This window comes from Physeter macrocephalus, chromosome 11, assembly GCF_002837175.3.
Source record: "Physeter macrocephalus isolate SW-GA chromosome 11, ASM283717v5, whole genome shotgun sequence".
NCBI lineage: Eukaryota > Metazoa > Chordata > Mammalia > Artiodactyla > Physeteridae > Physeter > Physeter macrocephalus.
Window position 1 is genome coordinate 41,853,572 of NC_041224.1, and position 24,385 is coordinate 41,877,956.

The window sequence follows — 24,385 nt, forward strand, 5'->3', positions numbered from 1 at the left end:
TTTGTTTTTCTCTTTCTGACTTACTTCACTCTGCATGACAGTCTCTAGATACATCCACGTCTCTACAAATGACCCAATTTCGTTCCTTTATATGGCTGAGTAATATTCCATTGTATATATGTACCACATCTTCTTTATCCATTCATCTGTCAGTGGGAATTTAGGTTGCGTCCATGACCTAGCTACTGTAAATAGTTCTGCATTGAACACTGGGTTGCATGTGTCTTTCTGAATTATGGTTTTCTCTGGGTATATGCCCAGTAGTGGGATTGCTGGGTCATATGGTAATTCTATTTTTAGTTTTTTAAGGAACCTCCATACTGTTCTCCATAGTGGCTGTATCAATTTACATTCCCACCAACAGTGCAAGAGGGTTCCCTTTTCTCCACACCCTCTCCAGCATTTGTTGTTTGTAGATTTTCTCATGATGCTCATACTGACTGGTGTGAGGTGATACCTCATTGTAGTTTTGATTTGCATTTCTCTAATAATTAGTGATGTTGAGCAGCTTTACATGTGCTTCTTGGCCATCTGTATGTCTTCTTTGGAGAAATATCTATTTAGGTCTTCTGCCCATTTATTGATTGGGTTGTTTGTTTTTTTAATATTGAGCTGCCTGAGCTGTTTATATATTTTGGAAATTAATCCTTTGTCCATTGATTCGTTTGCAAATATTTTCTCCCATTCTGAGGGTTGTCTTTTTGTCCTGTTTTGTAGCTTCCTTTGCTTTGCAAAAGCTTTTAAGTTTCATTAGGTCCCATTTGTTTATTTTTGTTTTTATTTCCATTACTGTAGGAGGTGGATCAAAAAAGATCTTGCTGTGATTTATGTCACAGAGTGTTCTTCCTATGTTTTCTTCTGAGAGTATTATTGTGAATGGTCTTACAGTTAGGTCTTTAATCCATTTGGAGTTTATTTTTGTGTATGATGTTAGGGAGTGTTCTAATTTCATTCTTTTACATGTGGCTGTCCATTTTTCCCAGCAAGGGGTAGGATGTTTTGAGAGCTTTTGACACACACTGCAAACATCCCTACAGAAATGTACAATTGTGACTCCCACCAGCAGTGAATGAGAGCGTTTTTCCCTCCCGTTCCCTCCCCAAGAAAGCTTTGTTGATTTGACAGAAGAAAAATGTATTTTATTGGCTTTTTAAATTTTGTATTTCTTTACTAGTGAGATTAAATTTTTTTGTTTATTAATTCTATGTATTTCTTCTTCTGTAAATGTCAATTGCATATCCTTTCCACTTTTTTGTGTTCATTTCCAAGAACTTTATTTTTAACATAGCTAGTTTTGAATATATACAAAACTAGGCAGAACTGGGTAAATGAACCCCCATGGACCCATTGGTCAGCTTTAACAATTAGGACTCTATGACCAATGGTTTCATCTACACCCACCTCTCCCTCCGTCTTTATTTTAAAGCCAGTCCCAGACATCATTTCATCCATAAATATTTCAGAGCGTCACTCTAAAAGTTGAGGACTCTAAGAGTTTTTTAGTATAGGAAAGGTATTAGCATTTTTGTTTTTAGTATGCATTGCAAATATTTCCCCCACATTGTTGCTTACATTCTGATATAGTTTATGGCACTTTTTTGCGATGTAAAAATTTAGTCATACGTCATTCCCTTCTTGTCTTTCCTTTGCCTTTATTCTTCTTGGAGGCTAAATAAAATCTTTCTAAGATCTTATCCAAGACCAGATGAGGTTTCACCTCCATGTAGTATGGCTTATTACAGAAAACATTTCAGAATATTCATAACATTGCTAAATAGTCGCAGACACCCATATCTGATTCCTGGTTGTTTTTTTTTTTTTCAAATGAGTGTGTTCAGCTCTCTGTAGCCCCGGGATTTTTAAGTCATCTCAGCTTCTTATACTTTTTCTCTTAACTCATTCACTGTTTCTTATTATAAAACCCTCCTCCCCCCTTTCTTTTTTTTTTTTCCTTTTGGCCATGCCCTGCAGCATGTGGGATCTTAGTTCCCCAACAAGGGATTGAACCTGCGCCCCCTGCATTGGAAGCACAGCGTCTTAACCACTGGACCGCCAGGGAAGTCCCTGAAACCCTCCCCCTCTTTTAATCTGTGGCTTCTGTCCTGTGTTGTTTAAGGAGATCAGGTATCCGGGCTTGTTAGGTTTACCTGTAAAGTTTGAGTGAAAAGGTTCTGCATAACGGCCCTGTGTGCTGTCTTGTGGGTAAAATGCACAGACTGTCTGGACTCCAAGTGGCGTCTCCATGGATAGTCTTGTTTTTAGTCTGTGGACTTGTCAGTCTTTGCTGCATTCTGGTTGGATGCATTGGTTCTCCCACACTCATAACCACACAGTTCCTCATCATGCCTGATTTGCTTCTGCTGTGAGGACAAGCGATAAGGTGTGCAGGTGATTCAGTCTGGCCAGGAATCTGGGTATGAAACCCCATCTTCCACTCAGGCATCCAGCATCAACGGAACGGACGATGAAAAGGCATCTTGTGCGGGTCCTGCCAACACACACCTCAAGTCTGAGAACGACAAGCTGAAGATCGCTCTGACACAGAGGTGAGCATGTTCAAATCCAGGTGCTGTTGTTTCCCAGGTCAGCACTTCCCTGCAGCCTTTCCCACTGGGCAGGGTTTCGGGAAGTTGGGAAAGGAGACTGCGTCCTGCTCAGAGCATCCGGTCTTGACTCCTGGCCAAAGGAAGACCAGCTGCCTTCATGGTTGTTCTCTGTGCACATCAGCATCTATGTGTGTGTGTGAGAAAGAGAAAGGTGTCCCTGTGCTTTTTTTTTTTTTTTTTTTTTTTGCCACGCCACGAGACTTGTGAGATCTTAATTCCCCAGCCAAGGATGGAACCTGGGTCCCCTGCAATGGAAGCGTGGAGTCCTAACCACTGGACCTCCAGGGAAGTCCTTGTCCCAGTGCTTACGTTTCATTTTTTGGGGGGGGGGGTGGCCCATGCCATGCGGCATGCGGGATCTTAGTTCCCCAACCAGGGGTCAAACCCGTGCCCTCTGCATTGGGAGTATGGAGTCTTAACCACTGGACAACCAGGGAAGTCCCTGTTTTGGTTTTTGAGAAGCCAAATTTATCATTTATTAATATATGATAACACTGAAAAACATATTAAAACCCAAGAAACTATCTCCAGGGAAGTCCCTGTTTTGGTTTTTGAGAAGCCAAATTTATCATTTATTAATATATGATAACACTGAAAAACATTAAAACCCGAGAAACTATCTTGAAAATAAAATAAAATCTCACAAAAATCAGTAGCTTTTCTATATACAAACAAACATCACATAGACTATAAATTTGAAGAAGAGATTTCCTTTACAATATGAACTAGAACCATAAGATACATGGGAATAAACTTAAGAAATGTACAGGATCTTTGTGAAGAAAACTCAGATGATTTTGAGGGCCGTACGTGAATAATTCAACAAATAGAAAAAGCCTATTGGGAAGTGGTAGGAAGCCTCAATATTTTAAAAAGTATCAATTTCCCTTAAATTGATCTACAAATTTAACACAACCCCCGTGACGATATCAACAAGATTTTAACTTTTAATGGCTATACTAGCTGTGCTTGTGGTATCATATCTTGAGAATGTGGCCTGTTTCCCAAAGGCTAGGCTGGGCCTCACGGTGTAAGGCTGGCCCCATGAGCACCTTCAGAACTGCTGTCTTTGGGGGTCATTCTGTTCACCTGGCGGGGGACTCGGCCGGCTTCCCCCAGCCTCTCTGTGGCTGAGAAGCTGCTTTCCTCAGACCTGCCCCGTTTAAGAACTCTATCCGCAGGCTCAGCGGCCATGGCTCACGGGCCCAGCCGCTCCGCGGCATGTGGGATCCTCCCAGACCGGGGCGCGAACCCGGTTCCCCTGCATCGGCAGGCGGACGCGCAACCGCTGCGCCACCAGGGAAGCCCCAAGAACTCTATCATATTAATTCCCCCATTTTACAGGTAAGGAAACTGAGTCCCAGGTGGTACAGTGAGTCCTTGCCCAAGGTCACATGGCTGGTAAATCTTCCCAGAGGCACCCACCCCTGCAACCCAGCCGGCCTGACCAGTGCGTGGAGCTTAATTCCTGTGATCTGACCTAGGAATTCCAGAAAGAACATAGGACCCTTAGATTCAGCCACCTTCTTCGGACCCTGGGTTTTGTCAGGTACTTCAAAGGACAAAACTGTGACCAGCCTCTTTTACTCATCAGGTGATCATGAGGACTGTTTTTGGTTGAGTCACAGTGGGCTGCCTGGATGAAAACATTCCACCCCTAAAAATAAATGTTTTTAAATCCCAGTTGAATGGACGAGTGAATTACAGGAATGGGTGTGAAGCCATTTCCCGAAATCAGCTCAATCATTGACTCTGAAATTAATCACATAATAATATTTTGCTATGTTTTCAGTCTGTGGTGTTTGAAACCAAAAGTATATATTTTCCAATCACAGTTCTAGGACCTTGAGGTGGATGAAAGATAATGCAGATTATTAAAATACAGTTGTATTTACTTTTTTAAAAATTAAAAAAGAAGTCTTTAGAGACAGAACTCTCCTCAGCCAGGCAGTATTGATTAGAAACCAAAAACTTTCTTTTTTTTTTTCAGGAGTGGTTAAGTCTGAGGTGGTTTTTTTTTTTTTTGTTAATTAATTTTTATTGCAGTTTAGTTGCTTTACAATGTTGTGTTAGTTTCTGCTGTACAGCACAGTGAATCAACTATACATATATCTCCTCTTTTTTAGATTTCCTTCCCATTTAGGTCACCATACAGCATTGAGTAGAGTTCCCTGTGCTACACAGCAGGTTTTCATTAGTTATCTATTTTATGCATAGTACTGTATGTATGTCAGTCCCAATCTCCCAATTCATCCCACCCCGCCAGCCTCACCCCCCTGATAACCATACGTTTGTTCTCTATGTCTGTGTCTCCATTTCTGCTTTGCAAATAAGTTCGTCTCTACCATTTTTCTAGATTCCACATATAAGCGATATTATGTGATATTTGTTTTTCTCGTTCTGACTTATTTCACTCTGTATGACAGTCTCAAGGTCCATCCTTGTCTCTACAAATGATCCAGTTTTGTTCCTTTTAATGGCTAATATTCCATTGTCTATCTGTACCACATCTTCTTTATCCATTCCTCTGTTGATGGACATGTAGGTTGCTTCCATGTCCTGGCTATTGTAAATAGTGCTGCAGTGAACACTGGTCTCCAAAACAAGGAAACAAAAGAAGCATTGAATGGGAGCGGCAACTGAGGGGAACCTGATTCCAGTTTGTTTTTTCAAACTTCACTGATCACAGAGGATTATCATGTGGTTTGGTGATAACGTGGCGGCATCCCTCGGACCTGAGGTGACCTAGGGTCGGCCAGGGCTCCCTCACACATGCTGCGGTTGGAACCCCAGTTCTGCCCTCAGGGGACTCCCAGCCCCTGTCTCCTCTGTCCTCAAGTCCTCAGCTCTCAAATCTGGACCCAGGCTGTTTGTTTAAACCTGGGGTTGTTGGGATCCAGACAGGGGGTGTCAGGAGCTTGTTGAAAGGGTCCGCAGCTTTCATGAGAGTGTCAGAGGGCCCGGGGTCCACCCCAGCACTTCAGAACCTACATCCCTGAGGCTCATTTCAGGAAGGAACGGACATGGGGCAGGAGAGGACAGTCCTGCGGCCAGGGGTCAGTAGGGAGCAGGCGGGGGAGGGGTCTCTACCACGGTCTGTGGCTTCATTCTTAGTTTCTTTTTTTTTTTGTTTAACTGAAGTAGAGTTGATTCACAATGTTGCGTTAATTTCTGCTGTACAGCAAAGTGACTCAGTTATACATATATATATAATTCCTTTTTATATTCTTTTCCATTATGGTTTATCCCAGGACGTTGAATATAGTTCCGTGTGCTATACAGTAGGACCTTGTTGTTTATCCATTCTGTATATAATAGGTCGCTTCTACTAACCCCAAACTCCCAATCCATCTCTCCCTCAGCTCCTTCCCCCTTGGCAGCCACAAGTCTGTTCTCTTATGTTTGTGAGCCTGTTTCTGCTTCATAGATAAGTTCATTTGTGTCATATTTTAGACTCCACATAAGAGTGATATCATATGGCGGTTGTCTCTGTCTGACTTCACTTAGTATGATAATCTCTAGTTGCATCCGTGTTGCTGCAAAGGGCATGATTTCATTCTTTTTTATGGCTGAGTTCATTCTAAGTTTCATCTCTTCCTTCTCTGAGAATTCTGTTCTCTTCTAAAGTGATGCCTTGAGAAAATCACCCAACAAGGCAGCATGTTCCCACTAAAGGGAGGTGCCAGGCCCACTCAGCACGTGGTTCTCACCGCCAGGCCACCGGCGGGAGAGGGTGTGGCCCCAAGGCATGGGCTGAGGGGGTGGCCGGGTCCCCCCTCCCCAGGGCAGCCGGGTGGACGGCGCCCACCCTCCCGGTCACCGCCTGGCCCCCGCCCTGCAGCGCCGCCAACGTGAAGAAATGGGAGATCGAGCTGCAGACCCTGCGGGAGAGCAACGCCCGGCTGACCACGGCACTGCAGGACTCGGCGGCCAGCGTGGAGCAGTGGAAGAGGCAGTTCACCCTCTGCCGCGACGAGAATGACCGGCTCCGGAACAAGGTGGGGAGGGCCAGGGTGGCCGTGACCTTCCTCTCCCCACTGCCTCCCACTTGGGCCTCGGTCCCATGTCCCAGGGGCAGGAGGAAAACCCGCTGCTTCTCCCTTTGTCCTCCCCTCCGCCTCCCTGCCTGCCTTAGTGGGAACGCTACTAGGTACAGAACTGACTGATTACCTTTCCTGAACCAAGTTTTAAAATTGCAGTCGCAAAGGAGAAGAGAAATCAATGGGAGATTGCAGCTTTGTCTCTCGCAAAGATCACCCTCTGACGCGAGCTGTGGGTTGGCCTTTTGTGGGTGGCCTCCCTCTGGCATTTTCTGTGGTTCCGTGATCTTCGGTAGAGAAAAGGTATCCAGAGGGTGAGTGAAGAAAATAGATTCAGGAGCTGGTGAGGCGTGATTGCTCAGAAACCGTGTTTCCCTGCAAACCGCTCTTTCTAAAAATGTGAGATAGGCAGCAAGGAAAGGAATACGGCCCTTGACGTGTGAGGTGGGCGGATGCGGACGGCCCTCGTGTGCCCTCTACCCTCCTACCCTGACATCGGAGCTTTTTGATTTTTTTCAGAATTCACCCACGCCCTTCCCTGTAATTAGTCGCTCATGCTCTGGAGTTGGGCTGAATTGATGCGGTTGTTTTAGGGTCCCCAGGTGAGGTCCTGGGGTTGCTGTGCTGTTTTGCTGGTCAGCACTTTTATCCCACAGTCGGTGAACACAGTCTGCTCCGTAAATGCAGGATTTCAGGGTACGGGTCGCCTTGAGTTTGGTACTCGCTCCCCTTGGCCCCCGTTTATAACCCGCCCACCCGTCCTGAGTGGAGCCCCAGGAAACCACTCCTCTATTTCTTACTTCGGAGCAGGTGGCATGTGAAACTGCCTCGTGTCGTTTTTTTCATAAAGTGCTGATGGTGAGGGGCGCAGGCCAACTGCTGACTCTGCACCTTCCCTTCTGAGGCTGGGCTGATCTGCCTGCCAGAGGGATTGATCGCCCTTTCTTTCTTTTTCCAAGCGAAGAGCTGAATTTCTCGCTTCGCGTCTGAGTGTAAGAACCATAGAGCCGTGCGGCGGGGCGGGGCGTGGAGGAAGCGCGTACAGTGGAACCTGCTCCCTGGGTGGGAAGCACTGGGAACTTGATTCCCAGGGCGGGATGTGGACGTTGGTGGGATCTCCGGCGGCTCCTGTGGCTGGAGGTTCAGATCCTGAGGGCTGGTGCAGGTCACCTCTGAGAATTGTCCTCATGTTGACCACCTAGTGCCCTGCACCCTGAGGACTGCCGCTGCTTGCTTGTGGGGAACCCCATCCACGTGGTGCTCTTGTGTTACTTGCTGGTTACACCCCTGCCGTCCACTCTGCACCCATGCTTTGGCCCCTGGGAAATGCCCAGTGTCAGAGGTGTCAGGCTTGTCAAGGAGAGAAAGATGCACTCTGGGGATATACCTCAGCCTGCACTTGTCATCTCTCCAGGAAGAGGCCCACGGGCCAGGGCCCTTCTGCGTTCATCAGTGGAGAAAGGTCATCTTGATTTAAAACGTTTGAAATGTCATCGAGTCCCAGTTGGTAGCCACTGCCCCACAGAGTTGCTCGGTTCTCTACCCTGCTCGCTTAACCCCTTGAAATGCAACAGAATCATTCAGGGCATGATTAAAATGATGTGACAGTCATTCTGCGAAGAAGCAGATAGATTCATGGGACGTCTGGCCCCGACTTGTGACAGATCCTTAAAGCAAACCTAAAACTACCGTCCTGTGACTGTGAGAGAAAACCAGAGACCCAGAGCATACTGAAGCCAGGTTTTGTGACTTCTGTGGCTTTGTTGGTATTAAATGAGGGCATCCTGTGCCGGCAGGAGCAAACAGCCCAGGGGGAGCCCTGTGGAGTTTGTTTGTAGCCACAAGGAAAAATTTATAAGTGGGTTAATTTATGGTTTTCTTTAAAAGAGCTGTGGTGATCTTTTGTTTAATGACTAAAGTAAACTGGCATCCTTGCTTTAACATGTGATATTAATTAAAGATTGATGAGCTGGAAGAGCAGTGCAGCGAGATAAACAGAGAGAAGGAGAAGAATACCCAGTTGAAGAGAAGAATTGAGGAGCTGGAGTTGGAACTCCGAGAAAAGGAGACGGTGGGTAGTGGGGCTCTGAGCGGTGCTGCTCGGTGTCCCCTGGGCCTTGGCAGGTGATCTCCACCCAAGGACACGGCAGGCAGCTGTGGGGCATGTGACCGGCCCTGGCAGCTGCCCGGACCTCAGCACAGAGACAGAGCCAAAAGTTACACCAAGGCACAGATAGTCCAGAGCAAAGGCCTGACCGTTACCCTCTGCAGCCTCCTTGTTGTACTTATTCTATAGTCAGTCACTCAGATCCAAGAGGGAGCTGAACATTTACAAAAGCACTCGGAAACTTTCGTAGGTGGTCTTTTATCAGAAGTTGTGTTCTGCTGTCAAATTAATGCAGAGAGAACCCCCTGTCACACAGTCATTTATTTTCTGGGGGACAGGACAGCTAAGTACAGCAAGTCCCCTACCCACGAATGAGTTCCATTCCAAGAGTGCACTTGTAAGTCCAGTTTGTTCGTTAAGTCCAACAAAGTTAGCCTAGGTATGCAACTAACACAATCGGCTGTATCCTACTGTACTGTAATAGGTTTATCATACTTTTCACACAAATAATACATAAAAAACAGACACAAAAACCAAAGAAAACATTTTTAACCTTGCAGTACAGTACTTTGAAAAGTACAGTAGTACCAGCTACATCACTGCTGCTTTTACACTTGCTTCCGGACATCCTGGGCATGAAATAAAGATATTATAGTACTGTACTCTATACAGTACTGTACAGTAAAGTACACAAACGCACAACCACTTGTAGAGGATGCATGCATGTGACAATGTACGCCAGACACGTGAACTGACTTACGTGATTGGACATGTGAACGCACATTTGCATCTTTGAAAGTTCGCAACTTGAAGGTTCATATGTAGGGGACTTACTGTATACAGAGGGTGGAGACCATGGGCAAGTTACCAATCCTCTCTCAGCCTTGGTTTCCCCATCTACGAAACAGGAATCATACTTCTCTTTTCATGGTGGTGTACAGCCTTCATGCATTAATTCATGGAACATACTCAGCCTTTAGAATTACCTCATGTGTGTTAAGTATAACATCATCGCCATTATTATTTACGCAGACAACACAGGTTCCAAAAGCTGCTTCCATTATTGTATGCACGAGTTGGGGATTTTCAAGAATACATTTTATCTGACTTGCTTTCACATTCTTTTTCCAATTTCTGTCTCCTGTAGGAGTTGATAGACCTCCGAAAACAAAGTGAAATCATACCTCAGCTCATGTCAGAGTGTGAATACGTCTCTGAGAAGTTAGAGGTAAGGGCGGGGAGCACGTCCACCTGGGCTCAGATGAGAAGGCATCCACTGTGTTACCCATTTCTCCGAGGCCTCCCTTTCACGCCTGGCTTGGTAAAGAAGAGAGACTTTGTATTCCTAAAAAGCCAGCGTAACTACATGCCAGATGCCAGCTTTGCTCCCGGGTGCAGACACAGCAGTGTTTGTCTTCCGTTTTTTCCACTTATACGAAGGTGTCCTGTGCATAACCATAGTGTAGGTGACTGTTTCCTGCCCACAGAAGTCCCTACAGAACCACAGAAGGGTGCGGAGCAGGGGACGGAAAGGAGGGCTGAGAGCCTAAGACCCAGGGGCTATTGCACCTCCCCAGCCAGTGACCTTGGACACGACCTTGGACAGGCCCCCCCCCCCCCCCCCCGCCCCCTCCAAGTCCCTACAGAACCACAGAAGGGTGCGGAGCAGGGGACGGAAAGGAGGGCTGAGAGCCTAAGACCCAGGGGCTATTGCACCTCCCCAGCCAGTGACCTTGGACACGACCTTGGACAGGCCCCCCCCCCGCCCCCCCCGCCCCCTCCGCTGGCTTCAGATTTCTGATCCACCAGCTCCATTTCTGAAGTAGCATTTTCAGGTCCTCCTTCACCTCCGAGGTTCTGCTCACTTCGAGAGCACTTTGTTCAGGTACACAACCTTGGTATTAGTAACTGGTTCTTGTACACCCATTCAGAAATTCTCATTTTATGCCCGTAAGATGAAAGCTCTTATTTGGACTCACAGCGGTCCCGCCATTGGGAGCTTGAACGTCTCCATGGCAACACCACAGGACAGACAGAGCACAGACCCACTGTCCCTGTGTCTGGCACGGCCAGTCCTCCCTTGCTGACGGCCAGAGGCTGGCCTGGGGCCGAGGAGGCCTCGCCTTCTCAGTGGAACCGGGAGAAACAAGTGACTCTTCCATTTGTGTTATTTCTCACTCTCTCCCAGAATGGAACCCAAAGGGGGCCTCTGCTGACCACCCTGGGCTTGACCACCGCATGAAAACCTCATGTGCTGGGATTTCAGGCTTCCTCTGCTGGGCACTTTGTGAACGCATCACTTAGCACCAGGCTCCCTTGGGCAGGATGCTGAGTTCTGTGTCCTCTGTGGGGGCACTGTTTTAAGGCGAGATGCTGGCCGTTGGCACCTCTGCCAGAGAACAGCAGGAAGGAGGGGCACACACCTGATGCCAGGGGGTTGGGGGCAGGACACGTAACACCTCCAGGGAGGCAGGCCCGCCTGAGGGGGACGGACAGTCTGGCTGTCGCAGGTCTCAGCGGGGTTCCTCCCGCTCTGTCCCCAGACCCTTCTTTCTCTCTCGCTTTGCTTCAGACGGCAGAGAGAGACAATCAGAACCTGGAAGACAAAGTGCGCTCCCTGAAGACGGACATCGAGGAGAGCAGGTACCGCCAGCGCCACCTGAAGGTGGAGCTGAAGAGCTTCTTGGAGGTGCTGGACGGGAAGATCGATGACCTGCACGACTTCCGCCGGGGCCTCTCTAAGCTGGGCGCCGACAACTAGGGCTGCGCGTGAGTCCCCAGGGTATGTGTGACACGGAGTAGCACTAGGACATCCTCCTGTTCACGTGGCTTCTGTAAATGCAGGCGCGGTTTGTCATGTTTCCAAACCAGGGGTGCCGTCCACTCTCTCCTCTCCAGAATAGAAACCTCCCCTTTGCTTCTCTGGCCTTGCGAGGTCATGGACAACTGGACGATTCTGACTCAGGAATCCAGAACTAGGTCTACCTTAAACGTTTTACGCAGTCAGGGCAGGGATGTTTATATCTTTCTTAAGGGCTGTTGCAACCATATGAACTGGAAAAAAAAGTATTTTCTAATTCAAGAATGAATACCCTTTCCAACTCTTTTTTTGAGTAGCGTTCAGAGTATTCGAATGTCCACCAGGCACCAATGCGTGGGGCGTAGTGATAGCAGCTTTCCTCTCAGTATATACAGAGATGCTTTAAAGCAACCACTTAGTAGAGACTTGTCCCAAGAGAGAAAACACGCTTCTGGTGGAGGCGTTTTCTGGCAGGGGAATCGCCTGCATCCACTCCGCCCACTTCCACCCGCCCCCAGTTTGTAGGGTTGCGACAATGTTCCTTTTCTTGGTTTTAATTTCTGAGCAGGTTACTGTGCTGTGGGGATAGCACGCAGCGAGGGTGCCTAGCACAGTGCCTGGCACAAAGTAGGTGCTTAATAAATATTTGTTCAATTAAATGTATAAACAGAATTTAGTGTTTTCATCACATCCCCCATCAAGCCCCTGTTGGACAGTCCACCGTCCTGGTGCACTGGGTCGTTATGAGGTTTTTTGTGGACAGACTCGTGGGTTGGCTCAGGTGGCCCTGGGGCCGGGAGGGTGGCGGTGGAAGCAGCAGGAGCTGGTCTGAGGCTCCCCCCACTCCCAGCAGCCCATCCATGGTGCTCTGCCCCTGGGGGCCTCTGACACTGAGACCACCCTTCCTTTCCAGGAGTGAGGCCTGTGGCCTAGGGATTCTAGGACCACTGACTGTCCCTGGTATAGGGGCTGCCCAGGGCTTGGGATCTAGGGTGGGATCCTCTGTTGGGTTTAGACAATTGAAAAAGAAATCACACAGGCCCATGAGGGAGAGAGTGGGCTCAAAGTGGCTGAGCCTTGGCCTTAGAGGAGTTCTGCCCAGGTCTGCCTTCCCCTGTTCCTGCTAAGGAAGGGACCAGAGCCATGGACCCCTCCTCTCTTACTGTGTTTCTCAGTGGGGCCACTGGACATTTCATTTGCCCCATGCATGGCAAGATGGTCTGAATCCCTGGCCGTCGGCCTTTCTAAATCCCTTTGAAGGAGGGGGAGGCTTTGCTGCCCCCTTACCTGCTTTGAGAACCACTAAGAGAACTTCCCCCTCTAGAAGGATTTTCTCACAAGTTAGAATTGCTCCCTGCTGAATTGTTTAGATAAACAATAAAATAGCCTGAGGAGGTGGGTAGGGTACACACGGATGTGACCCGGGCCCCAGGGTGACTTTACAAGCCCTACCGCTCTCTTTCGTGTAGCTGAGACCATCTCCCTGAGCAGGGAAGGTCTTATCTGGGATGGGGAAAGCACCAGGACATGTAGGGGAGACCCGCAGGCTGAGTGGGGCAGCTCTGGTGGAGTTCACTGGGCTGGTGGCAGATGGAAATGGAAAGCGTGGTCAGCCCTCCTGCCGATTTGTGACTGGGCGCTGCTGGCCCTGCCCTTTCCCTGGAGCTCCAGATGGCTCTCAGGACAGTGGTAGCAGCTCTGCTGACCTGGAGATCAGAGAGCTGGGCTGGCCGTGAGTTGGCCTTGTGGCCCAGCAGTGGGCTAAAGAGGATTCTTCTCAGGCTAGGCCAGTCCACCTGCTCAGGAGCAGCAGACACTGGGATTCTGAAACCTCAGCTTGGGTCTTCTGATGCCCACCAGCCCTGTCTATGAGGCAGCTTATTCATCCAGAAGGAGCCGTCTTGACTGACTGGAGCACGCTCAGGTGACGTATTCATCGGAGGATAGAGTTGCCAAAGCCACTTGCACATTCCGGGCAGCGACTGTAGAAACCGGTGGCAGCAGTAGAGCCATTACCACGGTGGGCTGTTGTGTCCCTGTGCAGTTGAGACCCATGACCCCCGCTCACCGACCTTGGAAGAGTTTGGTGAGCCCTTGTAGGCAGTAGGTGAGGATCTGAGAGCCCCACACTATGCGGCCCCAGCCAGCTTTACACCGTGCAGCCCAGGAGCTAAGAGCAGTCGGGGCTCCTCTAAAGGAGAAGCTAAGTGGCTCAGCAGGGAAAGCACCCTTTACAAAAGCGCTGGACTTTCGGTCCCTTCTGCCTTTCTCTAAAGGTCTTAATGTTTCTTCAGTTACTTTCCTTAAAAAAAAAAAAAAAAAAAAAAAAAAAGGCCTGGGAACAACCTAGACAGTCTGTCGAGAGGCTAGCCCTAACAGCCTCGGGATATAAGGAGAATGACCCGCTGAATTCATCCCAGTTTCCCTTGAGCCAGGCCCTCATTTGTTAGGACGTCCAGCTCCAGTCTCAGCACTGATGCCCTTTGGTTGTCGTGATCTGAAGCCAAGTGCAGGCAGGGCATAACCCTTGCCTCACAAACACCCCAGCCCCGTCATGCTGCTGGAGGATTTAGAGCTAGGACTGCGTCTTTGTTTCCAAGTGATGTCTCCTGATTTGACATTTCCAAGACTGGCTGCCTGAACCTCAATTAGCTTATTTTTTTTTCCTCTGCATCTGTGAAACCTGGGGCCTAAAAAAAGCAATGTAAAATTTGGAATCCTTTAACCATAATGATCCTTAAAAATAATTTTCATTCCAAGTAAAGACCCACTGGGTGCTTGATACAGTTGAGAGCAGCAAAGGGGAGATTAAGTCTTCCTAGTGCCTCGGGGATAGAAAACCACCTGAGTGACAGGCTGGGACAGTGTGGTCAGGCCTTGAAAGAGAGCCAGCGTCCACATGAGACCCAGAACTTGTACACTCCCTCCCTTCCACGCTCCCGTGCATGCCGTCACTTTAGACCTCAGCTGGGTGAGAGAGCGGGTCAGAGATCATTCCCCGTTTTGCAGAGGAAGCAGAGACGGGTGACTCACCCTGAGTCACCCAGCTAGTAAGCAGCAGCATGGGCTGCATCTGGGTCTCCTGAACCCTGGTCCAGTGTCTTTCTACGAGTCATGCTCTCTTCTCCCTTTAGTGACCTTTGGGTGCCAAGAAAAAAAAACTCTCTTGTGTCCTGATAAGAGCACATTGCAGTTATACTGTTTTAACATATGTCCCCAGCAAATGACAACTTATAAATGAGTGAATCAGAATTACATTTACATTCATTACGGCAGTAAGTTCCACTTTTGAATGATTCTGCTTTTGTAGGGATCTTTCCAAGAGATTGTTGGTTAAAATGATCTTGGTGCTTTGAGAGGCCAGAGCAATGAGACACATTTTGAGTTCTTCGTTGATGGCTTTCGTGGAGGCAAAGCAGTTTGTTCAAAACAAGCAGGAGGCCCCCAAATGGCAGAGCAGTAAACAGAGTGATGGCGGGACAGGTGGGGTGTGGGGGGATTACCCATCACTACCCAGCCCCTTCCCAGACAGGAGCCAGCACTGGGGAGGGAGCAGACCAGCCAGTGGCTAGAGCAGGTTGAGTGGCACCTGACCGGCCCCCAGGAGGACTGTCCACAGCGGGCAGTTGGTCTCCATCCTGCAGTCTCCTCATGGACATCTCTAGACTTGGGCGGCCCATGGGCACAGCCTGGACGGTGGTTGGCTAACGCCTGGCCAGTGTGTACTACATTTGACATAAAATATCAAATAAAGGGTGGGATATAGTGCTACTCAGAGGCGTCACGATTGGCCTGTTGTAAAAGGACTCCTTTTCTATAGAAATCGGGGGCAACTTTGGGTGAGAGCCAAAGCCAACCACAGGGTGTGCCAGGGACGTCAGGTGTGGCCAGGTGCGCCCTTAGAAGGCAGGCAGCCGGGATGGGACTTAGCAGAGGCGCTTGACAGAGGCTGCCCTTTAAGACAGAGCCAGCCGCTGCATTTTGCTCATCGCTGAAAGTGGCTCTTTGTGCCATGTGTCCATCTAAAAGCTATGGTTCTTTTATTCACTCGAAAGATCACTGGATTTTGAAGCACTGACGATTTAAACTAGAAGTCTGCAAATCAGCATCCGTATATATTCTTAAGTGACATGCATGGTTTAAAAGAATTCCAATTTCTGCATACATAGTTTCCCCAAAATAAATATATATTCTTGGAATGGTGGGGGTGACGGCATGGAGAGGGAATCCTGTATAGAAATGTGTGTTGTTTTACGTGTCTTTTTCATACACCTATCTCAAGAATGTGGGTTTTTCCAGTTCCTCTTTAAACACCAGCCAGGAAGGTGATTATGGTAAGAATTTGGCAGCCAGATGATATGGTCTAGTGAACTTTGGAGTGTGTGTGTGTGTGTGTGTGTGTGTGTGTGTTGGGGGAGGAAGCAGCAGGGGGAAGCAGGAGAAACGACAAAGAAGGGTTTTCGATTTAAAAATATATGTATAGCTAAGAGGAGTCTTTAATAATCCTGGCGGTGATGTTATATGTTCTGGAATCCATCTTTGAGAAGAAGAGCTTGTGGGTCTTTTGTTTTGAGCGGAATTGTACAGTGCCCTACTCTCTTTGACGAATGCAGAGCCTTGTGAAGAGTGGCCCCTGCCCCAGGCCACACAGACCCCAGGTGCACCTGCCAGGAGCCCAGAGAAACCACGGTGGAGTCCAGACTGTGGGACATTTTGGCGGATGACTGACAGGTCCGATGATATGCAGCTGTGGGGAATGTGTCACTGTTCTTACCCTATGGACCACTTTTAATATAAAATCCTGACTTTAAATAAATTGTTGTAGCAATGTCTTATGGTGTGACAGACAATTAGGCATTTCTTGCATCAAATGTAAGAATTTAACGATTAGCATGAGGTGGATAAGTGGACTCTCCCAAGAATACTGGGTTTTTTTTCTTTTCCCTTTTCAAATGCCTTTTTGGTACATAAATAATATATACTTTTGTAAGAAGAAACGAAAAAAGTCACCTGTTATTGCACCATCTGTTTATAACCACTGTTAACATTTTGGTATATATCTTTTCAGACTTCTTTTCTATGCATCTATAGCTGTTTTATTACTTTTTTCATGGGATACAATCATATTATACATTATTATACATATACTGTTTTATAACTTGCTTTTTTCCCTTTTAACACTATATTGTGAATATATTTCTATGTCAGTAAGTATGTAACAGCATCATTTTTAACATCTGTGTAGGTTGTACCTTGGGTACTTGTTTCCACTTTTATACTGTTGTACTCAAGGATATGATGGAAATCCTTTCTTCTAACACCTTCATGAACTTTTCAGAATATTTACTTAGGATAACTTTCTAAAACTGGACTTGCTGGCTCAAAAGTGTAATGGGTGCTACAAGCACTGCTCCGTCTCCTCCTCTCCCTCCTGGGCACACAGGAGATGCCACTTACCCGCCCCTATAGTCACTCAGGGTCCTGGTGCTAATGCTGGCCAATAAAGTGTGAGCAGAAGTGACATGTGCAACGTCCAGGCTGAGACTGTGAGATGCCCCTGTGCAGGTCTCCAGTCTTCCTGTTGCCTTGCCCCACAGGTGGTGATGTCCCAGGGCTGGAGCCTATGTCAGCTGGAGCCTTTGTCAGCCTGGGTCCCTGAGTGACTGTGTGGAGAGCTCCCCTTCTCCCGTCATGACACCCCCGCTCCCCACCTGTGTGGATGTGTACTGTGAATAAAGAATAAACTTTAAGTGTTACACTATTGGGATGTCAGGGTTATTTTGTTACTGCAGCATAACATATCCTGACTAACAAAAAGGTACGCACATGTTGGGGACTTTTAATATATCTTGCCTCAAATTCCCTTCCAGAAAGATGATACCAAATTATGCTCCCACCAACAATGTGTGAGAATGTCCACTTCCCCTCTTTCACACTGGTGTTCCCATGGGGACTGGGGGGGCTAGTTTTGATATGTATTTATTTGATGACAGTGTGACCATCACTAGCCAACATATTTATTAGACTATATTGTTTTGTCATTTACCTATTCATCTTCTCTGGCCAATTTTCTCACAAGGTGTTTGTGTGTCTCATTGATTTCTAAGAAGTTTTTTTTTTTTCCCTATAAATATTATTTTTTAAAAGTTGCATGTATTTGGGGCTTCCCTGGTGGCGCAGTGGTTAAGAATCCGCCTGCCAATGCAGGGGACACAGGTTCGAGCCCTGGTCTGGGAAGATCCCACATGCTGCGGAGCAGCTAAGCCCGTGCGCCACAACTATTGAGCCTGTGTGCCACAACTACTGAAGCCCACACACCTAGAGCCCATGCTCCACAACAAGAGAAGCCACCACAATGAGAAGCCTGCACACCACAGGGAAGAGTAACCCCTGCTCACCGCAACTAGAGAAAGCCCGCACACAGCAACAAAGACCCAACACAGCCAGAAATAAATAAATAAAATAAATAAATTTATTTTTAAAAAGTTCCATGTATGGCTTAGATTTAAAAAAAATTTTTTTTAGTCAAATCTATCTTTTCCTTTATGGTTGTTGCCTTTGCTGTCATGCTTTTGAAGATCTTTGCAATTCTGATTCCAAGGTTGTATGAATTTTCACCAGTATTTTATTCTTGTACTTTTATTGTTTTGTTTAAGCAGTTAAATCTATGATCCATGTGGAATTTATTTTCTAAATTACCCCAACATCACTTACTGGGAAATCTATCCTTTCTCTACTGATACAAAATCCCATTTTCACTATATACCCAATCCTTATATTTCTTTTTTTTTCCTTTTTTTTTTTTAGAAAGCATTTTCTTTTTCTTTTTTTAAAAAATTATTTATTTTTGGCTGCGTTGCTGCACGCAGGCTTTCTCTAGTTGCGGTGAGCAGGGGCTACTCTTCCTTGCGGTATGCAGGCTTCTCATTGCAGTGGCTTCTCTTGTTGTGGAGCACGGGCTCTAGGCGCACAGGCTTAAGTAGTTGTGGCTCACGGGCTCTAGAGCACAAGCTCAGTAGTTGTGGCGCATGGGCTTAGTTGCTCTGTGGCATGTGGGATCTTCCCAGGCCAGGGCTCGAACCCGTGTCCCCTGCATTGGCAAGAGGATTCTTAACCACTGCGCCACCAGGGAAGCCCTCAATCCTTATATTTCTTTAAGCGTACTTCTGAACTTTTTATTGTGTACATTCTGTCACTGGTACCACATAGTTTAATCATCTCAGATTTAGACTAAATGTCCCCATTAATTAAATGTCTTCAAAAATGTCCTAGTACTTTTTGTATATTGACGGTTCCAAAAGAAATTCGGGATCATTTTGTAGCATTTGGAAGAATTGGAAATTGGATTGTGTAAAATTTATTGGTAACTATAGAGAGAATTAACATCTTCATAATATTTAACCTTTCATTTCAGTAAATTTATAAAGTATTATGTTCCTCAGTATATTTTTTCTAGTACAGGTAATTTTTTGTAGTTGTGGTTACTATGGTAAATGAGCTCTTTTGTCCATTATATTTTCCAACTGCTTATTGTTAGTATAAAGGTACATGACTACTTTTTGTTTTAAAGAAAATTAAATCCATTGATTTTTTAATTTAAAATATTAAACAAAAGCTGTGTAAATGGAAGCATTATGAAAAAACATAATATGGAAACTGAAAGTCCCCCATAATTAAAACCCCTCTGCCCCCAAGATAAACAGTCAACAGTGGACTCACAGTCCTCAAATCTTCTTTTCCTAAAGTATGTTTTATCATTTTGACCATATGATATTTTCACTTGGCAATAGATCTTGGACATCTTCCTGTCAGTACCATATCAATCTACCTCATTCTTCTTAACTCTGCATAGAGAGTTCTGTTGTTGTTTACTAGTTTGTTTGACTTGGCAATTGGTTATTTGTTTATTTTGTAGCTAGCCAATTACTGAATTTCCTTTCGTTTTAATAGTTTTGTTGCTGTTATTGTTAATTCTTTTGCCTTTTTCATGTAGTTAATAGTTCTGAGTCGTGATGATAACTTTACCTCCATATTTTTAATAATCTTATTTCACTTCCTTATCACACTGACCAGCACTTTTAGAACAATGGTAAATAACACCTGTATAAATTGTGCCGATATTGTACATTCTTCTTTATATATATTTTTTACTTGGCGAGAATACCTCTAGTGTTTCTCCAAAAGTACAAATTTGACTCTTAGTGTGAGATATTCTTAATATTTGAATTTATATATTAAAGTTATGCCCTCCTCTTTCTAGTTTGCTGAAAGTTTTATCAGTAATGGTTGTTGGAATTATATTAAATGCCTTTTTTTTTCCAATCTGTCAAGGTGATCAAATGGTTTTTCTTTATCATAACTTAATATGAATCATTTAAATAGATTTGCTAATGTCAGACCCTCTCTGCATTTCTAGAGAAATCTGATTTAGTCATGGTATATTATTCTTTCAATATATGTCTCTACTCAATGTTAACAGTGGTTATTTATGATGGGTTGGTTTATGGTAGACTTTTATTTTTCGTTCTTATCTGTATTTTCTGATTTTTCTACATGGCTCTCATATTACTTGTATAATAATAGTAAGAGCTTTAAAATAAGAAAATTACGCTGGATTTGGTTTGCTCTTATTATTTTGGAATTTTTCAAAATTTTAGGTGGATAGTTGTGTAATTTTTTTTTCTGCTGTCTTTGTCAGGTATTGGTGTTGGGTTTGTGTTAACTTCTTAAAAAAAAAAGAACTTGGGAAGCTCTATCTCTTTTTTTCTATGCCCTTGAACAGTTTAAATAATATTTAGAATTTTTTGCTCCTTGAAGTTTTTATAACATGTATAAATCTGTCCAAGTCTAGTGCCTTTTTAGGAAGTAATTCTTTGACAGTTTTTTCGATGTTTTTCCATGCTCATTAGCCTCTAAACTTTCTTCCTATTCTGTAAGTTTTTGGCAACTTAAACTTCCTAAGTAATGAGTCTGTTAAGATTTTCAAATTTGCTAGCCTGGAGCTGTCGTATTTTCTTTTCTCATTCATAACATTCTGTGTCTGTGCTTTCCCTTTTTATTCTGGGACTTTAAATCTTAATTTACTGTTTTACCATTTTATGATTTTTTTTGGTTTGTTTTTGTTCTTATTAATTTTCTTCCTTTATTTTATTATTTTTTCACCTTTTCAAGTTGAATGCCATTTAAATTTTTTCCTGTTTAATAGTAGTATAGTTACTAGCGCCCATAAGGCTACATGACTTTTCTTCTGAATATTTCTTTATCCATTTTTGTTAAATTTTTAGCTATGGTGTTCTAAGTTATAAATAACTTGTAATTTCATATTTGACTTTCTTTTTTACTTAAGAGTTATTTGAAATTAACTTTTAAATTTCTAGGTAGTTTGATACTTTTTGTTGTTGTTATTAACATTTGTTACAAATGTTGTCAAAGAGGGTATGGCCTGTACAATTTCTGCATTTTGGAGTTTATTGATGTTTTCTTGGGACCTAATAAATTGTTAATTTTAATCAATATTCCCAGGAAACTGGAAAAGAAGATATATTCTCAGAAGGGAACAAAATTAAATCTATATGTATTAATTTGACCTTATTAATTATAATCTTATGGACCTTTAATTTTTGCCTACCTGATTCGTTAAAGACTAAGGAAAGTGTGTTAGTCTCAGACTACTATTGTATTTCTGTCTATTTCTCTGTGTTTCTAACAGTTCTCGCTTTATGTGTTTCAGTATGACGTTATTTGGCAAATTATCTTTTTATACTTAAGGGAAAAAATATTTTCCTTTAAAGACTTGTCTACCTTTGTGGATTTTACCTGATTTTGTTGTAACAGAGTTGTTTATGTAGAAATACATAGTTCAGTAAAATGTTTGTGTCTGTTTTTAAGTCAACAAAAATCTTTCAGAAGCCCTTTGTGTCTTAAGATATTTTGGAAACTCTGCATCTCCCCAAGGGTAGGTTGATGTTCTCTAGTGTGACTTCCTGAGCCAAAGCAAGGAAGGCAGTGTGGGTTAAGGTACGTAAGCCTTTGGAACAGAATTAGGGTTTGCGGGGGGTTTGCCAACATTTCCAGTTCCTGCTTCAGGGCAGCCCCATGCTTGGTATGGTTAGGGGTCACCTACCCTCCAGCTGGTCACCTTCTGCCTCGATGGGGTCAATATTGAAGCTTTTCTTAACCCAAGAGGCACTTTTCTTCTGCAGGACTGGCCTTCTGGGCAGAAGGCAGCAGAGGGTATATGCTTATGTTCCTGGCTGTTGGGGGAAAAACTAATCTCGGAGACTCATTCTACCGGAAGAGATTTTTCCAGAGCTATTCAAGCAGATTATTCACATGGCGAGGTCTGTGCCCGGCAGAGAACCAACTTTTCCCAAACACGTGGAGGAGGTGTGACTCTCAACCCACAGCTCAGGAGTGAAAGATACACCACCTTCTCTATTTTCCCTTCATTCAAGTAAGTTTCTGTTTTGGACCCTCATTCTACCAGGCTCATGCAATTGGATATCAGTCAATCCCAGGACCCCCTTTTCTCCAGACGTGAGTTTTCGAAGGCTGAGGGCTTGCATATTCCCAGGGTGGTGGGGGTCAGGGGGTCTATGTCTGTTGAGATGTCCCCTGTTCCTGCCCTCTCACTCCACTACCGCTGTGTCACAAGAATTCCACACAGGTTCCTGTGCTGCAGAAATCTCCATGAGGCTGTCCTAGGCCCTCTCTCTACGCAGCCATCCCATGTTTGACAGCAAAGGTTTCGGGTGGAGGGTGATTTAACTTAGAGGGACTGCTAGATAAACCAGTGCGTGTTTGCACAAGAGAGCACACTAGTGAGCGGAAGTGATTCTGTGGCCACCCATGCCCGCTCGCTTTGCAGGCCCTTGCAGCTCACTTGTGGGGGGGGGGCTCTGGCCCAGATCCCCGCATCAACCACCTCCCAGAGGGGCCTCCTTACACCAGTCGGGTCCTAGGCTTCACTTCTCCGGGGTGCTTGGGAAAGTTGACCTTGCTCTTTTGCCATATTCGTCCCATGGATGAAGTTTTCCTTCCCAATTCTTGTCTCGCTCCTGACTACTCCTTTTCCTTCCCCTCCTCCTCCTGCCCTGTAGTGTTGGGGTCTCCAAGGATCCGGCCTGGGCCACCTTCCTGTGACGCTCTCCCCTGGCAGTTCCAAGGCTTCCCCACTCCACCTTGTCCCAGCCTCCTGGAGTCAGCTCCCCTTTGTCCAGTGCTGCCCCCTACCCACCTCCGGATCCCAGACCGTGGCACCTCCCCCCTCCAGGTGTTGGCACCATCTATGTCCTTGCCCTGCACAATGAGTCACCATATTATGCTTCTTCCTCTGGTTATCCCAATCTCTTCACTCCATCACTGCTTCTCTCACCAGACAGTCCCTATCCTGTTCCTGATCCCCTCACTCCAGGATCTCCTCCATCGTCTGGTTCCTTTTAGGTTAAGCTGCCGGAGGCCTCTTCCTAAAGCTTGAGTCATCGGGTTCTAGCCCCCTCTCTCCATCCTCCCCCCATGAGGTCACACTAGCCGCCTTCCCTGGTCCTGCCCAGGCCTTGCTGGTGCATCCTCTCTGTGCTCTAGTTCTTGTTCTTCCCACTGCCTGGAATCCTTTCCCGTTTCCAACCCCATTTCTCTTCTTAGACCCAGCTCAAAGGCCTAGGCCCTCCAGATTAAAATCAGCCACTCCAGGGGACTTCTCTCATGCTTCTTAGAGAGCTCTTTTCACACTTACAGCTTTTTTTTTTTTAACATCTTTATTGGAGTATAATTGCTTTACAATGGTACGTTAGTTTCTGCTTTATAACAAAGTGAATCAGCTATACGTATACATATATCCCCGTGTCTCCTCCCTCTTGCATCGCCCTCCCACCCTCCCTACGCATGTACAGCTCTTAAATCATTATTTCATGTATTCATTTAACAAATATTTCTTGAGCACCTTTATGCCCCAGGCCCTGGGAACACAAAGGTGAAAAGACACAGCTATTTTCCGCAAATCTATTACATTCCAGTGGAGCTGTGAGGTGACACATGGCAGGTGCAAATGGAACTCAGCTGATGGAGGATTTGTGAGACTCCTCCTCAAGCAGGGCTCTCACAGGTGTTCAAGAACAGGAGTCAGGGTACATCCTGCTTCTCCAGAGCTGCGGTGACCCTGGGCCACTCCGAAGACTTTGTGAGACATCCAGCTCCAAGGCTCTTCATCTTGGAAGGAACCTGCAATGACTCTAAGTATGCCTGCCTCACTCTTCCCTTTCACAGCCCCCTCATTTCCTGTCTGACTTGTATATATTCGTGTTTTTCTAAGGATGGTCTGCAGACCAGCTGCTTCAGAGCTATTTTGGGTTTCCCAGAAAAACCTCCTGGATTAGCATTTTTGCAGGCCAGGCCTGGCAGTATGCATTCTAGAAGCTCCTTGTGCTAGACAACAAGATGATGGCTCCCCAAAGATGTCCACATCCTAATCCCCAGAACCTATGAATGTGTTATCTTACATGCCAGAAGGGACCTTGCAGATGGACCTTCAGATGGGGAGATTATCCTGGATTATCTGGGGGTGGGGCCCAATCTAATCACATGAGTTCTTAAAAGCAGAGAACCTTTCCTGGCTGGGGTCAGAAAGAGATGGTGATGGAAGAAGAGTCAAAGAGATACCATGTTGCTGGCTTTGAAGATCAATGAAGGGGCCACAAGTCAAGGAATGCAGGCAGCCTGTAGAAACTGGAAAAGCTTCTAGCTTCTCCCCTAGAGCTTCAAAAAGGAACACAGCCTTGCTGACACCTTGATACTAGCCCAGTGAGACCCATGTAGGACTTCGGACCTATGGAAC

The 24,385-nt window shown here is 45.7% G+C and overlaps 1 protein-coding gene across 11 annotated transcripts in view; it reads left to right on the forward strand.

Moving 5' to 3' along the window:
• Positions 1-17,673, forward strand: part of HOMER2 (homer scaffold protein 2) — a 99,596-nt gene extending 81,923 nt beyond the window's left edge. For 7 of the 11 annotated variants that reach the window (XM_024117403.1, XM_055087902.1, XM_028494875.2 and 4 more), the window contains exons 5-9: positions 2,440-2,546; positions 6,448-6,604; positions 8,607-8,717; positions 9,901-9,981; positions 11,326-12,220. In XM_024117403.1, coding sequence (XP_023973171.1) covers positions 2,440-2,546; positions 6,448-6,604; positions 8,607-8,717; positions 9,901-9,981; positions 11,326-11,514 — 645 coding nt within the window. In that variant the 3' untranslated portion in view covers positions 11,515-12,220. Of the gene's footprint in view, positions 1-2,439; positions 2,547-6,447; positions 6,605-8,606; positions 8,718-9,900; positions 9,982-11,325; positions 12,221-16,166 lie in introns of those variants that run through there. The other 4 variants (XM_028494876.2, XM_028494877.2, XM_055087900.1 and 1 more) reach the window with 4 other exon arrangements.
• Positions 17,674-24,385: the final 6,712 nt, after the last annotated feature.